The sequence below is a fragment of the Hypanus sabinus genome, chromosome 7 (assembly GCF_030144855.1).
Source record: "Hypanus sabinus isolate sHypSab1 chromosome 7, sHypSab1.hap1, whole genome shotgun sequence".
Classification (NCBI taxonomy): Eukaryota; Metazoa; Chordata; class Chondrichthyes; order Myliobatiformes; family Dasyatidae; genus Hypanus; species Hypanus sabinus.
In genome coordinates, this window is record NC_082712.1 from 15280646 (window position 1) to 15297344 (window position 16699).

The window sequence follows — 16699 nt, forward strand, 5'->3', positions numbered from 1 at the left end:
AAGAGAACTAACGGAACTCCAGGTTAGTGGGAGATGCACAGTTATGTTGGGATTGGCCACTGGTTAGTTACTAGGTGGTTAGTTAATTAAAGGTGGATAGAGGATTTTTCACCTGGATAGCTCGCCTGCCTCGTCCTCCTTTGGCGCTCTGCGGTGGAGGGGACAGGGCGATGGAGTCGAGACCTTGTCCCAGGAGGGAATCCATCTGCTTGGTCGAAGCACTTTGAATGTCTGGTTTTAAGCCATTGTGTGTGGCTGGCGCGGAGCCAGAGATTTTAGCAAAAGGATTGGGTGCTGGCTTGCTAACTGAATCACTTGGTTCTTGGCCTGGCAACCCATTCAGCGGCCATGGTGATGAGTCAACCTTAGAGCCAGTGACAGCTGGACTAGACAGGTGGTCAAAGTTCAAACTGCTGGCAGCATCTAGGAAAGCAAGTGCTCCGTCTTTCTGATTGGAGAAATTTGCAGAATCAACAGCCTGAGGTACTGATTGGTTATGTTGAGAGAAAGGATCATTTCCAAAGGGGTTGGGGTCAGGCGTGGGGAAGAAGTTGAGCGAGGAAGCAGTGGTCTCATCTCGGAAGGGATTGTCTTTCATACAGGTGTTCAGGGGGTCCATTTCAGGAGAGGACAAATCCAACAAGCAACCCGAAGAGCTGTCATTGTTTTCCTGATCATTGGCAGAGAGAAGGAAATTTCAATCACAGGATCAACAAGAGCTAAAAACGGTGCAGCCGAAGGGCAAGATTTCTTCTGAAGGTAGCAACAGTCAGTGCAGTCCTCCCCCCCACCCTCCTGTGAATGTTATCTACAGTCTGGAGTGGTTAAAGGAGAGTGTGTAACCAAGGCAAGCAAACCATCAGGGCAATTTGGTCTCAAAGGGTGAGAACAAGCTTGGTGCCAATTGGCCTGTTCATGGGCCAATAGCAGAGCAGCATGTGGCAGTGATCCCAACGCCATTGGTAGATGGGGCAGAAGCAGACTTTCTCCGGTTACCGGGACATGCCTTTGTTCATCACTATTCTGGGGCTTAATTTACTCACATTTCATTCATCTACGAATTGTATAGAAGCTTCACTTTAGACAAACTGCCCTGGCTGGTATATTTAGCTGGCATAGATGAGGGCCCAATCAGGAAAAAAATAGAATGCTGGCAGAACTCAGCAGGCCAGACAGCATCTATGGGAGGAGGTAGTGATGATGTTTTGGCTCGAAACGTCGTCACTACCTCCTCCCATAGACACTGTCTGGCCTGCTGAGTTCTGCCAGCATTGTGTGTTTTTATTTATTTCCAGCATCTGCAGATTCACTCGTGTTGCCCAATCAGGAAAAACCTGGTTCTCTGGTCATGTCAAACCCTCTGCCCAAGTAACACACAAGATGTTGGAGGAACTCAGCAAGTCAGGCAGCATCTATGGTGGGGAATAAATAGTTGATATAGTGGACCAAGACCCATCATCAGGTACAATTGGGTCCTCGCTCCCAGGGATTTCTCCCCGTCACTTCTTTCTTTCTCTGTTCCTCTCTTACCTCTCCTCATCACCTCACCTGCATATCACGTCCCTCTGCTGCCCCCCTTTCCTTTCTCCCATGGTTCACCCTCCTCTCCCATTAGATTCCTTAAGCCCTTAGCCCTTTACCTTTTCCACCTATCACCTTCCAGCTTCTTACTTCACTCGACAACCTTCCTCATCTGATCTCAGCAGCTTGTACTTCTTCCCCTCCCCTCTCCTTACAAGTCTGGCTTCTGCTCCCTTCCTTTTCAGTCCCAAAACACTGACTGTTTATTTCTCTCCATAGATGCTGCCAGACCTGCCGAGCTCCTCCAGCATTCTGCGTGCGTTGCTCGGGATTTTCAGAATCTGCAAAATCTCCTGTGTACGATGTTACTTAACCAGCTGGTATTAATCTAACAAAGATTTCAATGGAAGACATGGCTAAAACAGAATTAGGTTGTTGAATTCTAACACTAATTCCTTTGGAATGAAAATTGCTTCCAACAACCACATGGTCAAAGAATTCCATACTGTAATGATCTGTAAAAATACACTTCTGGCCAAAACACATGATCCCAATCACTCCCCCTCAAGAATCACATTATTTTATGGACTTAGATAACCCAAATACACACAAACCCAGTGACATTCCCTGGACAGACTGAATGAACTGACATTCCCCTAAAAGAAAAACAGGCATTGACCGTGTGGATAGTCAGAGGCTTTTTCCCAGGGCTGAAATGGCTTACACAAGAGGACACAGGTTTAAGGTGCTGGGGAGTAGGTACCACGGAGATGTCAAGTTAAGTTTTTTTACTCAGAGAGTGGTGAGTGCATGGAATAGGCTGCCAGTGACAGTGGTGGAGGTGGATACAATAGGGTCTTTTAAGAGACTCCTGGACAGGTACATGGAGCTTAGAAAAATAGAGGGCCATGGGTAACCCTTACATAATTTCCAAGGTAAGGACATGCTCAGCCCAGCTTTGTGGGTTGAAGGGCCTGTACTGTGCTGCAGGTTTTCTACGTTTCTATGTAACGGATTTGAAAACACTATTCTGGATTGAGGTAACCCAATGTACCCCTAACAACATTCTCTGGATATTCTGTGTGCACTCCGCTGAATACATCTATCGACCCTGATGAAGGGTCTTGGCCTGAAACATTAGCAATACTCTTTTCCGTAGAAGCTGCCTGGCCTGCTGAGTTCCTCCAGCAGTTTGTGTGTGTTGCTTAGATTGTCAGCATCTGCAGACTTTCTCTTGTTTGTGAAACATCTAATGTTCTAGGATTTAGACAACAGTGTCCTAGATGCAGATTCTGACTGCACTGGAAGCCCGGTTCCAGTCTCCTGGGATACCAGCCTATATTAAAGTCCCTTTAGAACAGAGATGAGGTTAGCCAAAGGATAGTGAATCTGTGGAATTCTTTGCCATAGACAGCTGTGAAGGCCATGTCACTGGGTATATTTAAAGCGGTGTTTGATAGGCTCTTGATTAGTCAGGGTGTTAAAGGTCATGGGGAGAAGGCAGGAGAATGGGCTGAGAGGGATAATAAATCAGCCAAGATGGAATGGCAGAGAAGATGGGCCAAATGGCCTATTTTCACTCCTAAACATGCGTTATGGTCTTAAGGCAGGATCAGCTTCTTAAGTTAGGTCTGTATATCCACAGGTCAAACACGGTAGCAGTTCAAGGTGACAGCTCACTGTTACTCAAGGGTAACGAGGGAAGGGCAATTAAATGCCAGATGAGTCTGCAAAGCCCACCTGCAGGACGTGTTCTCTTCTCGCTACTACCATCGGGCAGGAGGTCCAACACCACTAAGATCAGTAACAGTAATTACCCGACAACCATCGGGCAGGAGGTCCAACACCACTAAGATCAGTAACAGCAATTACCCGACAACCATCAGGCTCCTGAACAAGCGTGGACAATTTCACTCACCACAACTCTGAAATGATTCCCACAATCTACAGATTCACTTCCAAGGACTCTTTATACTTAATATTCTCTCTTTGTTTCTTTACACAGTCTTTATGTACATGTTTTTCGCAAACTCTGCTGTATTTTTCCCTGTCAATGCTTGCAAGAAAAAGAATCTCAAGCTAGTATGTTGTGACGTACATGTACTTTGTTTTCAAAGTAAATTTATTAAAAAAGTAACAGAAATTTGCAGTTTCATATTGAGGAAATTGGAAAACTTCCCTGAAGTGGAGGGGGGTATTTGAAGTGGAGGGGTTAGAGATGAAGGAAAGGGTGGATTAAATTGCAAGTTGACTAAGTTCAGTTGAGGGGCCTTGTGTAGGACTGACGTGTAAAACCCTGGCAGTGAGCCACATGCCAAGGAGCCAGTGAAAGTTTTAATCACGAACAGAGGCAGAAAGCTGGGAATGAACCAGCAGCAACACAATAACAGAGGGTGGGTGTGCTCCACTGAGAGATTTCCACTTTAAGTAGTCCAACCTTTGAGAGTAGCTCAAAGTCCGGTTTTACAAGTACAGGTCTGCATCTACAAGTACCAGTTCAAAGTAAGTTTATCAAAGTGTTTAAATGTCACCATATACAATCCTGAGATTTGTTTTCCTGCAGGCATTCACAGTAACAACAACGAAACAATAGAATCATCGGCACCACGGTAGCGTAACAGTTATCACATCTCTGTTACAGCTCATAGTTTGGAGTTTAATTCCGATGACATCTGTAAGGAGTTTGTACGTCCATCAACGCAGGTTTCCTCTGGGTGCTCTGGTTTCCTCCCAAAGTCCAACGACATACCATTTAGTGAGCCATTTTGATTTTTTCTTCTTCTCATCGGTGTTAAGAGAGGCGGGACTGCGCAGGCGTGTGACGTCGGGCAGTGAAGCGGGGAAGATTTAAAAAGGACACAGCCTTATACAGCGGGCAGTGGAGTGAGCCGGGAGCAGAGTGAAGGCTTAAGGGCTTTGGCTCAACGGGCTTAGGCAGAAATGAGCAAGGCAGGGTAGGTTTAGGTTTCAGTTTTTCCTGTTTTTTGAGGAAAGGGGGAAGTATGAGCTTGAGGGCAGCTTGTTGTTCTCGGTGTCGGATGTGGGAGGTCCTGGAGTCTCCTAGCCTCCCGGACGTCCACATCTGCGCCAGGTGCGCCAAGGGACTGTGTTAGGGAACTGGAGCTACAGCTTGATGACCTTCGTCTGGTCAGGGAGCGTGAGGAGTGATAGAGAGGAGTTACAGGCAGGTGGTCACTCCGGGGCCACGGGAGGAAGATAGGTGGGTCATGGTTTGGAGGGGGAAGGGGAAGAGTCGGGTACTAGAGAGCACCCCAGTGGCTGTACTCCTTGACAATAAATACTCCTGTTTGAGTACTGTTTGGGGGGGGGGGGGGTCGGCCTACTTGAGGAAAGCAACAGTGACCATGCCTCTGGCACAGAGTCTGGCCCTGTAGCTCAGAAGGGTAGGGAAAGGAAGAGGAAGGCAGTAATAATAGGGGACTCGATAGTTAGGGGGTCAGATAGGCGATTCTGTGGACGCAGACAGGAGACCCGGATGGTAGTTTGCCTCCCTGGTGCCAGGGTCCGGGATGTTTCTGATCGCGTCCAAGATATCCTGAAGTGGGAGGGTGAGGAGCCAGAGGTCGTGGTACATATAGGTACCAATGACATAGGCAGGAAAAGGGAAGAGGTCCTGAAAGGAGAATATAGGGAGTTAGGAAGGAAGTTGAGAAGGAACACAAAGATAGTAATCTCAGGATTACTGCCTGTGCCACGCAACAGTGAGAGTAGGAATGGAATGAGGTGGAGGATAAATGCATGGCTGAGGGATTGGAACAGGGGGCAGGGATTCAAGTTTCATGATCATTGGGACCTCTTTTGGGGCAGGTGTGACCTGTACAAAAAGGACAGGTTACACTTGAATCCTAGGGGGACCAATATACTGGTGGGGAGATTTGCTAAGGCTACTAGGAAGACTTTAATCTAGAATGGTTGGGGGTGGGAATCAAATTGAAGAGACTAGGCGAGAGGAGCTTAGTTCACAAATAGAGAAAGCTAGTAGACAGTGTGTGAGGGAGGATAGGCAGGTGATAGAGAAGAGGAGCACTCAGACTGAAGATGTAGGGGAGAAAGAAGAAAAAAATAATAAAGTTGTTTGCACCGTTAGGGATAAACAGAGAGGAAGAGGTGGAGAGTTTCTTAAATACATCTATTTTAATGCTAGGAGTATTATAAGAAAGGTGGATGAGCTGAGCATGGATTCATACCTGGAAATATGATGTTGTAGCTATTAGTGAAACACAGTTGCAGGAGGGGTGTGATTGGTAACTAAATATTCCTGGATTTCATTGCTTCAGGTGTGATAGAATTGGAGGGGCAAGAAGGGGAGGTGTTGCATTGCTTGTCAGAGAAAATATTACAGCAGTGCTTTGACTGGATAGAGGGCTTGTCTCGGGAGACTATTTGGGTGGAATTGAGGAATGGGAAAGTTGTAGTAACACTTATAGGGGTGTATTACAGACTACCTAATGGGGAGCGAGAATTGGAGGAGCAAATCTGTAAGGAGATAGCAGATATTTGTAGTAAGCACAGAGTTGTGATTGTGGGAGATTTTAATTTTCCACACATAGACTAGGAAGCCCATTCTGTAAAAGGGCTGAATGGTTTGGAGTTTGTAAAGTATGTGCAGAGTAGTTTTTTGCAGCAATACATAGAGGTACCAACTAGAGAAGGGGCAGTGTTGGATCCCCTGTTAGGGAATGAGATAGGTCAGGTGACAGAGGCATGCATTGGGGAGCACTTCGGGTCCAGTGATCACAACACCATTAGTTTCAATATAATTATGGAGAAGGATAGGACTGGACCCAGGGTTGAGATTTTTGATTGGAGAAAGGCTGACTTTGAGGAGATGCAAAAGGCTTTAGAAGGAGTGTATTGGGACAATTTGTTTTATGGGAAGGATGTAATAGAGAAATGGAGGTCATTTAAAGGTGAAATTTTGAGGGTACAGAATCTTTATGTTCCTGTTAGGTTGAAAAGAAAGGTTAAAAGTTTGAGAAAGCCATGGTTTTCAAGGGATATTGGAAACTTGGTTCAGAAAAAGAGAGAGATCAACAATAAATATAGGCAGCACGGAGTAAATGAGGTGCTCGAGGAATATAAATGTAAAAAGAATCTTAAGAAATTAGAAATGCTAAAAGATGATATGAGGTTGCTTTGACAAGTAAGGTGAAAATAAATCCAAAGGGTTTCTACAGTTATATTAATAGCAAAAGGATAGTGAGGGATTAAATTGGTCCCTTAGAAAATCAGAGTGGACAGCTATGTGTGGAGCCAAAAGAGATGGGGGAGATTTTGAACAATTTCTTTTCATCGGTATTCATGAAGGAGAAGGATATTGAATTGTGTAAGGTAAAGGAAACAAGTAGGATAGTTATGGAAACTATGATGATTAAAGAAGAGGAAGTACTGGAGCTTTTAAAGAATATAAAAGTGGATAAGTCTCCTGGTCCTGATAGGGTATTCTGTAGGACCTTGAGGGAAGTTGGTGTAGAAATAGCAGGGTCTCTGACAGAAATATTTCAAATGTCATTAGAAACGAGGATGGTGCTGGAGGATTGGCGTATTGTTCATGTGGTTCTATTGTTCAAAAAGGGTTCTAAGAGTAAACCTAGTAATTATAGGCCTGTAAGTTTGACGTCTGTGGTGGGTAAATTATTGGGAAGTATTCATCGAGATGGTATATATAATTATCTGGATAGACATTGTCTGATTAGGAACAGTCAACATGGATTTGTGTGTGGAAGGTCATGTTTGACAAATCTTATTAAATTTTTTGAAGAGGTTACTAGGAAAGTTGACGAGGGTAAAGCAGTGGATGTTGTCTATATGGACTTCAGTAAGGCCTTTGATAAGGTTCCACATGGAAGGTTAGTTAGGAAGGTTCAATCATTATGTATTAATATTTAAGTAGTAAAATGGATTCAACAGTGGCTGGATGGGAGATGCCAGAGAGTAGTGGTGGATAACTGTTTGTCAGGTTGGAGGCTGGTGACTAGTGGTGTGCCTCAGGGATCTGTACTGGGTCCAATGTTGTTTGTCATCTATATTAATGATCTGGATGATGGGGTGGTAAATTGGATTAGTAAGTATGCAGATGATACGAAGGTAGGTGGCGTTGTGGATAATGAAGTAGGTTTTCAAAGCTTGCAGAGAGATTTAGGCCAGTTAGAAGAGTGGGCTGAATGATGGCAGATGGAGTTTAATGCTGATAAGTGTGAGGTACTACATTTTGTTAGGAATAATCCAAATAGGACATACATGGTAAATGGTAGGGCATTGAAGAATGCAGTAGAACAGAGTGATCTAGGAATAATGGTGCATAGTTTCTTGAAGGTGGAATCTCATGTGGATAGGGTAGTGAAGAAAGCTTTTGGTATGCTGGCCTTTATAAATCAAAGCATTGACTATAGCAGTTGGGATGTAATGTTAAAATTGTACAAGGCACAAGGCATTGGTAAGGCCGAACTTGGAGTATTATGTACAGTTCTGGTCACTGAATTATAGGAAAGATGTCAACAAAATAGAGAGAGTACAGAGAAGATTTACTAGAATGTTACCTGGGTTTCAGCACCAAAGTTACAAGGAGAGGTTGAACAAGTTAGGTCTTTATTCTTTGGAGCATAGAAGGTTGAGGGGGGACTTGATAGAGGTATTTAAAATTATGAGGGGGATAGATAGAGTTGACGTTGATAGGCTTTTTCCATTGAGAGTAGGGGAGATTCAAACAAGAGGACATGAGTTGAGAGTTAAGGGGCAAAAGTTTAGGGGTAACACGAGGATGAACTTCTTTACTCAGAGAGTGGTAGCTGTGTGGAACGAGCTTCCAGTAGAAGTGGTAGAGGCAGGTTTGATTTTGTCATTTTTTAAAAAATTGGATAGGTATATGGACAGGAAAAGAATGGAGGGTTATGAGCTGAGTGCAGGTCAGTGGGACTAGGTGAGAGTAAGCATTCAACATGAACTAGCAGGGCTGAGATGGCCTGTTTCCGTGGTGTAATTGTTATATGGTTATTGCAGAATTATCCTGTGATTAGTCCGGGGTTAATTTGGTAATTTCCAAGGGCCAGAAGGGTCTGTTCCACACGGGATCTCTAAATAAATAGATAACCAAAGACAAGGACAGACAAACAAACAACGTGCAAGAGACAGTAAACACAAAGTACACTGCAGATGCTGTAGTCAAATCAACACGTACAAACATGCTTGATGAACTCAGCAGGTCAGGCAGCATCCGCTGAAAGGAGCAGTCAACGTTTCAACGGATGCTACCCGACCTGCTGAGTTGATCCAGCTTGTTTGTACGTGCTAGAAACAGACTGTGCCAATACTAAAAGGAAAATAATAACAATAGAGAATATAAGCTGTAGCGTCCTTGAAAGCAAATCCCCAAAATGAAAAGCCAGAGTTTTGTACCACACCTTCTTTGTCAGAGAGAACTGGCTGACCTGGGGATGCCACCTCCACCTGAACTGGTCAGAAGGTGCCAGACTCTCAGTGCCGGTCTCAGCACAACCCAAGGTCATTGAGGCTTTGCTTACCGAGGGCGAGTGGATATCAGGGGGAGTCGACATGTCTCCAAACAGCTGCAGCTGATCGATGCCCTGTTAAAGCAACAAAAAGATGGTCAGAAATAGTCTCAGCTTCAATTGTGAATGAAACAAGGTCGAGGAGTTTATGGCCATCACCTCATTTCCCAACTCTTGTGGAATTAACACCCAAAAAAAAAAATCATGGAGATCAGTTCATGTTTAAGGCATTATGTTTACAGAAAGGTACAGAGCACAAGGTAGCAGAGATTTTAGAAGAATCAGGGGGCAGGGGGAATCTCAAAAATCTATTGAACATTGAAAGGCCTAAACAAAGAGGATGTGGAGAGGATGTTTTCTATTAGTGCGTGAGTCTAGGATCAGAGGGCACAGCCTCAGAATCGAGAGGGATCCATTTACCACAGAGATGAGGAGGAATTTATTTAATCAGAGGGTGGTGAATCTGTGGAATTCATTGCAACAGACAGCCATGGAGGCCAAGTCATTGGGCGCATTTAAAGTGGAGGTTGATAGGTTCTTGATTAGTCGGGGTATCAAAGGTTATGGAGAGAAGGTAGGTGAATGGGTTGAGAGGGTTAATAAATCAGCCATGACGGAATGGCAGAACAGACTCGGTTGGCCCAATGGCCTAATTCTCCTTCTATATCGATGGTCTTCGGGGCCAACATCCTGGTAGGACCTTTGTCCTGGTCCCCTTTATCTTTTGATATAGCAGGTCTCTGCATTACTGCCCCACACTGACCCCATGCTCCCAATCCTCTTGTACAAGCAGCCCTGACATTACATGCAGAATTCACAAATTTCTACCCAACAATCTGGGATCTTCAGTATCAGACAGTGAGGAACAACCCAAGTAAATTATTGAAGCATAGATCAAGTAGACACTTTTCCCTACACTGGTGGAAATAGCAAATAGCACAGAGCAGTTTTAAGGCTTATGGCGGTGGGGGTGGGGGTTAAACTATGGGAGGTGCTGGAACAGGCTACTAGGAGAAGTGGTGGAAGCAGATTTGTTTCAAAGGCTTGGCAGTGTAGCTCAATAACTTGGTAACACTTAACAGTGCCAACTGGAAGACCGAGGTTAATTCCTGCTGCTGTCTGTAAGGACTATGTCCATTCTCCCTGCGTCTATGCGAGTTTCCTTGGGGTACTCCGGTTTCCTCCACCATTCCAGAGACGTGTGGGTCAGAGTTAGTAAGCTGTGGGCATGCTATGTTGGCACTAGAAGCATTTACACTCGCAGACTGCCCCCAGCACATCCCGACTGTCTTGGTCATTGATGCAAATAATGCATTTCACTGCGTGATTTGATGTACTTGTGACAGAAAGCTAATCTTTTAAAATGTTTATCTTTAAAGGCATTTAAACATGAACGACAGGAAATGGAGGGATATAGTGCAGGCAGATGGGGCTAGTTTTGATTCGAAGCAATGGGCTGAACAGCCTGGTCCTCGCTGAATATTCAGCGCCCACATCTGATATCAACTCACTTCCCACTTGCTCTACCAGAGTCAGAACGGACTTCAAATACACCAGAGTTGTACCAGAGGGTCTGAACCGACACAAGACCATCGAGAATTCAAGAATACACAAGATCCACACCGTCACCCAATCGACTTTAAATTTCAGCCCAATCCAAAAAACTCACTCACATTCTTAACACAGGATACCTCATCGTCAAAGTTCAATAGTGGACTTCCATTCTGTGGGAAAGGGGAGAAACCAGAGTGAGACAGAAGCACAGCAATATCTCTGCCATGTTCTAATGATGCTTTGTGATAACATATCAGGGTGGAAAGCACATGGAATTGAATAGTAGATTCCAGGAATTAGAACACATCAGGACTTGTACGCTTCAGTCCAGTTCAGTGGTTGCCCTAATTAGCTGGTTTCACAGTTAAAATGGTATGTATTTAAAAGAAATACAAAACAAATTGGAACTCTACCAATATGGTACTATAAAACTGTATTAGCTGTTAATAGTTATCGACAGAGGAATTCATTCAGTGTACTCTGACGTGTTCTTTTAATTGACTGTAAAAGAACAAAATCAATGCCGACACCTGGTGTAGATAATGGACTGCTTTCATACAATGCTTTCAATGACTGCAACCTCCAAATCTTCATTTTCATTGTAATATTTACGATGATAATAGATCTGATCTGGATTCATATGGAGTGTGGTGTTGGAGCAGGCCATGGACTGGGCTGTAATCCCACTGACACTGCACTGGGAGGGAATGCTCCCAACTCTCTCCAACCACAATCTAACCAATTCTACTGCAGAAACATTAAACACCTTACCTTAATGGGCTTGCTGTCATCCTAGGGGGGGAAAGAGAGATCAGTTAGCACAGCATGTACTGAGACCAAGTACATTAAGATCCCACCACTGTCTGTGGAGGGAATTGAACTGTCCAAAGACATACCAGGCCAATTAACTGATCATGCTGAATGAACTCAACTTCACTAAAACATGCTGCATAAAACCACGCGAGTGAAGGTACAGTTTCTCCCCAGGTTTGGAGAAGTCAAGAGGACAGTAACTCTCTGCCCTTGCACCTTAAGGGGCCTCATTTGTGCCCAGAGGGTGGTCAGTATATGAAACAAGCTGTCGCAGGTACCGTGACATTTAAAAGGTACTTCAGCTGGTGGATGGTCTAGAGCAGGGGTTCCCAACCTTTATGCCACGGACCAACACCATGAAGCAAGGGGTCCACGGATCCCAGTTTGGGAACCCCTGGTTTAGAGGGATATGGGCCAAACCTGGGCAAATGGAACTGGCTTAATTGGGACCTTTGAGGGTGTGGACAACCAACTCCATTCCCAGTGCTTCCTGCCCATCACTCAACACCATGTTACCATGCCCAAAATGTTTCCCTGACCTTGGCCTGATTTTCAGCTTCCTCCTTCTTTTTCAGGTTGTACACCAGTTGGAAGAGATCCTTCAGGTCCACCACCAGAGGCTCGGCCTGGAGAGCAAAAGAATACCATCAGACGAGGGGGAACTGAAAGCTCTGATTAGGAATTGGACAGGATAGCGAGGCGTAGGTCTCCCCTCAGGATGACGTTGGAACCATCACCCACACTGTTACTCCTCAGCTCTTACAGCTCTGGGAATGGATTCTCATTCCTGGAGCTTTAATCAGTGACCGGAGCCTTCACTGTCAGGAACCCACTGGGCACAAAGCAATGCCTCAAACACCAGACTGGCATTCTGAAACATTTGGATTCACTTTGAGAGATGGCTACACTGAATTTTAATCCTCTCTTCGACAGGAGTTCAGTGAGACCCTCTCTCACTGCTCCCCCCTTGCTGCTGTCCAAGTCTACTTCACCCATCACCCTCCAGCTTCTGCTCCATCCCTATTCCCACACATTCATACCCTGGATTCTTTTTCCTTCCATTCCAGCCCTAAACTAGACTCTATTCCACTCCGTTGGCACTATCTGACCTACCGAGCTCCCCCAGCATTGTGTGTGTGTGTGTGTGTTGCTCTGGATATCAAACAACTGCAAAACTGCATGTTTATAAGCCACACCTGGCTAGTCAGTCCAATAAGCTCTGCCCACAGGTAGCCAATGGAGTTGATTTTTGCAATGCTGACCATCTGTACACCATTTGACGACCTTCGAGCAGTGGGGCTCCCATTTTCCAGTGTAGCATCCCAGTAGAAGGCCGCCAACAATGGGAGGGAGCAAGGCAGCTATGAGCTTGGTGGCAGTGGCCGGATGCTCTCCAGACCTGGTAAGGTCAGCGATGGACAACTTGCTGGAGACAACTTTCTGATGGTCCAGAGTGAGGTCCTCTTCAAAAGGTAGGGAAGAGGAGGTGTCCAAGAGTTGCTGCCACACCTCAGCCATGCAGAGGTCACCCCCTTTGTCTGTGGGTTTGATAGCAAGGTTAGGAGTACTATGCATTTGGGGAATTGTGTACAGCTTTTATTATTCTGCTATAGGAAAGACATTGAGACAATAATACCCCAGGGGCAGAATTAGGCCATTTGCCCCATTGAGTCTGCTCCGCCGTTCCATCATGGCTGATTTATTACCCCACTCAACCCTATTCTCCTATCTTCTCCCATAACCTTTGATGCCCCGACAATTCAAGATCCTATCAGCCTCTGCTTTGCTAGAAAGAGTGGGGAAAGTTTGAGGCGGCCAGACCCCGAGACCCTGAGACATCCAGGTACAGTCTCAGCTTCCCACCTTCAAGGCAAAGGATGGGAGTGGGGGTGTGTACAAAACGAGTGGCATAGGGTGAATGCTCTTTTCCCCACCACCAGAGCGGGTAGGTTTGGGGCAAAGGAAAAGATTTAAGAAATGCCTTTAGGGGGTGGTGGTAGCTCATTAATATGGACAGGTACTGATAGGAAAGGGTTAGAGGATGCAGGCAAATAGACCAGCTTAGATTGGACATCTTGTACCAGATGGGCTGATGGGCTGATGGGCTGAAGGGCTCCCCCCCCCCCCCCCCCCACCAAGTAGTTTTGTTCTAGTCCCTGACTTTCAAAGTCAGGTTTCCTGGTCAGTCGGCAGGGTCTGTCTGGGCCTGTAACCAGAGGTTCAGAGGACAGCCCAAGCCCTCAATTCAGACCAGTGCAGGGACAGGAAGCTCACTATCTGCACACCCCCACCCTAACATCCTCGGAGGTCATTCCATACAGCAAACAGACGGAGAACTGGACACAGGCTAGAGGAGCCATTAGCCCGCAGGACGGCTGGGCAAGCTGCCTCTACGTCGGTGGAAGTGTCAGATTTACCTGGGACACAATGCAAACTCAATAGGGCTCGTCTACTGAGAGGCTGGAGCCATGGAGCTTGAATATAGCGCAGTACAGGCCCTTCAGCCCACGATGTTATGCTGACCTTTTAACTTTCAAGATCCATCTAACCCTTCCCTCCCATATCATCCGCCATTTTTCTATCATCCAAGTGCCTTTCCAAGAGTCTCTTAAACATCCGCAATGCATCTGCCTCCACCATCAACCCTGGCAGGGTATTCCACACCCCCACCATTCTCTGTAAGACAACCCCTCCATTCTTCCCATAAATCACCTTCAAATGATACCCCTCGTATTTGCCATTTCCACTCTGGGAAAATGTCTGACTGTCTACTTGATCCATGCCTCTTATCATCTTGTACACCTCTATCAAGTCAGCTTTGCTCCAGAGAGAAGCTCAAGCTCATTCAACTTACCCTCATGAGACATCCTCTCTGGTCCAGGCAGCATCCTGAAATCTCCTCTGCACCCTCTCTAAAGCTTCCACATCCTTCCTATAATGGGGCGACCAGAACTTGCAGAACTGAACACAATATTCCAGGCAGCATCCGGAAATCTCCTCTGCACCCTCTCTAAAGCTTCCACATCCTTCCTATAATGGGGCGACCAGAACTTGCAGAGCTGAACACAATATTCCAGGCAGGGTCTAACCACGGTTTTATAGAGCAGCAACATCACCTTTTGGCTTTTGAAGTTAATCCCCCAACTAATTAAGGCCAAAACAATATGTCTTCTTAACAACACGTGTAGTGACTTTTTGGGATCTATGGACGTGGACCACAAGCTCCCTCTGTTCCTCCACTCTGCCAGGAATCCTGCCTTTAAACCATCATGGGTGAAGCCCTCCCCACATTGAGCACATCTACATGGAGGACTGATACAAGGAAGCAGCATCCATCATCAGGGACCCCAACCATTCAGGCCATGCTCTCTTCTCACTGCTGCCATCAGGAAGGAGGTACAGGAGCCTCAGGACCCACACCACCAGGTTCACAAACCAACAGGCTCATGACCCAGAGGGAATAATTTCACTCACCTCAACACTGAACTGATTCCACAACCTATAGATTCACTTTCAAGGACTCTACAACTCATGTTTTCAGTATTATTTAATTATTGTTTTTTTTGTAGCTGCACATTTTGCACAGTAATGTACATTAACCCTTTCATTACCAGAATCATTCTCGTGAACCTCCTCTGGACCATCTTAGATTAGGAGCCCAAAGAAGTAAAAATTGGGATAACTTTACTTAAAATACAAAAATTTGAAGTACATTTATCATCAAAGTATGTATGCAGTATACAACCCTAAGGTTCGATTTCCCATAAACAGCCACGAAACAAAGGAAGCCGTGGAACCTGTGCAAAGGAAAACATCGACATCAAACCACCTCATGTGAAAAAAACCAAATCGTGCACGTGCAGCTAAAAGAGGAATGAGCCAAAACAGAAAATAAAACACTAAAATGAAAGTTGTTAAGAATTGGCTCGCCCCTCACTGAACTGTTCCCGTGCTTTAAAGGACTCTACCTCATGTTCTCAATACTTATTGCTTATTTATACATTTTTTATTTTTATATTTGCAGTTTGTCATCTTTTGCACACTGGCTATTTGTCTATACTGTTGGGTGCGCTCTTCCATTGATTCTTTGTACTTACTGTGAATGTCCACAAGAAAATGAATCTCAGGGTTCCATATGGTGACATACATATACTTTGAACTTCAAATTTGACCTTCCAAAGTGTATCACTTCACTTTTCCCATCTGCCACCATAGCAAGGACTATTCTGGGCCAAGTGGTCTTAGAAGCGGCAACTGGATACCATCTTGAGGGGGTAATTACCGCCAGGGTAGGGAGAATAAACCTGTGACCATCACTTTGAAGAGTACAGACTGAAGCACACATTGTCTACCACAGCGCACTGGCCCAGGGCCCTCACTGCCCTTCCCCACCCTCCAGTACCTGTTGGGCAGTCTTGATGGCGAAGAATTGGTGCTGACCCTCTGCGCCACACACGTAACCAAAGGCACGATTGTCCGTGACATCACGGGCAATGAACGAGATCCTGTTGACAGTGTGTTCATGTTCAATCACCTGCAGAGAAAAGGTGGTTCAAGGCCATTCACAAATCACGTAATAGAAACTTGTCAGTGAACCCCATTTCCATAAGACACGGGGCAGAATTAAGCCATTTGGCCCATTGATTCTGCTCTGCCATTCCACCATGGCTGATTTATATTACCCCTCAACCCCATTCCCATCATCTTTGACACTCTTATTAATTAAGAACCTATCCACCTGCATTTTAAATATTCCCAATGACTTGGCTTCCATATCCATCTATGGAAATGAATTCGTAAGACCATGAGATATAGGAGCAGAAGTAGGCCATTCAGCCAATCGAGTCTGCTCCACCATTCAATCATGGGCTGATCCAATTCTTCCAGTCATTCCCACTCTCCTGCCTCCTCCCATACCCTTTGATGTCCTGGCTAATCAAGAACCTATCCATCTCTGCCTTAAATGTACCCAATGACTTGGCCTCCACAACCGCTCATGGCAAGAAATTCCACAGATTTACCACCCTCTGATTAAAGTAATTTCTCCGCATCTCAGTTCTAAATGGACGTCCTTCAATCCTGAAGTCGTGCCCCCTCTTATTCCCACTCTCTGTTTTCTGCTGATCAGCCAATACTCCACCCATGCTAGTAACTTCCCTCTAATTCCTTGGGCTCTTATCTTGCTAAGCAGCCTCACGTGCAGCACCTTGTCAAAGGCCTTCTGAAAATGCAAGTACTCCATCTCTACTGCATCTCATTTGTCTACCCTGCTTGTAATTTCC

At 45.4% G+C, this 16699-nt stretch overlaps 1 protein-coding gene across 4 annotated transcripts in view; it reads right to left on the reverse strand.

Moving 5' to 3' along the window:
• The window catches only part of dab2 (DAB adaptor protein 2), an 82912-nt gene that overhangs the window by 12020 nt on the left and 54193 nt on the right, over positions 1-16699 (reverse strand). For 3 of the 4 annotated variants that reach the window (XM_059974250.1, XM_059974251.1, XM_059974252.1), the window contains 6 exons: positions 15820-15951; positions 11957-12043; positions 11376-11396; positions 10724-10774; positions 9063-9125; positions 113-670 (listed from right to left, as the gene is read on the reverse strand). In XM_059974250.1, the coding sequence (XP_059830233.1) occupies positions 113-670; positions 9063-9125; positions 10724-10774; positions 11376-11396; positions 11957-12043; positions 15820-15951 (912 nt within the window). The remainder of the gene's footprint in view (positions 1-112; positions 671-9062; positions 9126-10723; positions 10775-11375; positions 11397-11956; positions 12044-15819; positions 15952-16699) is intronic. The other variant, XM_059974253.1, reaches the window with a different exon arrangement.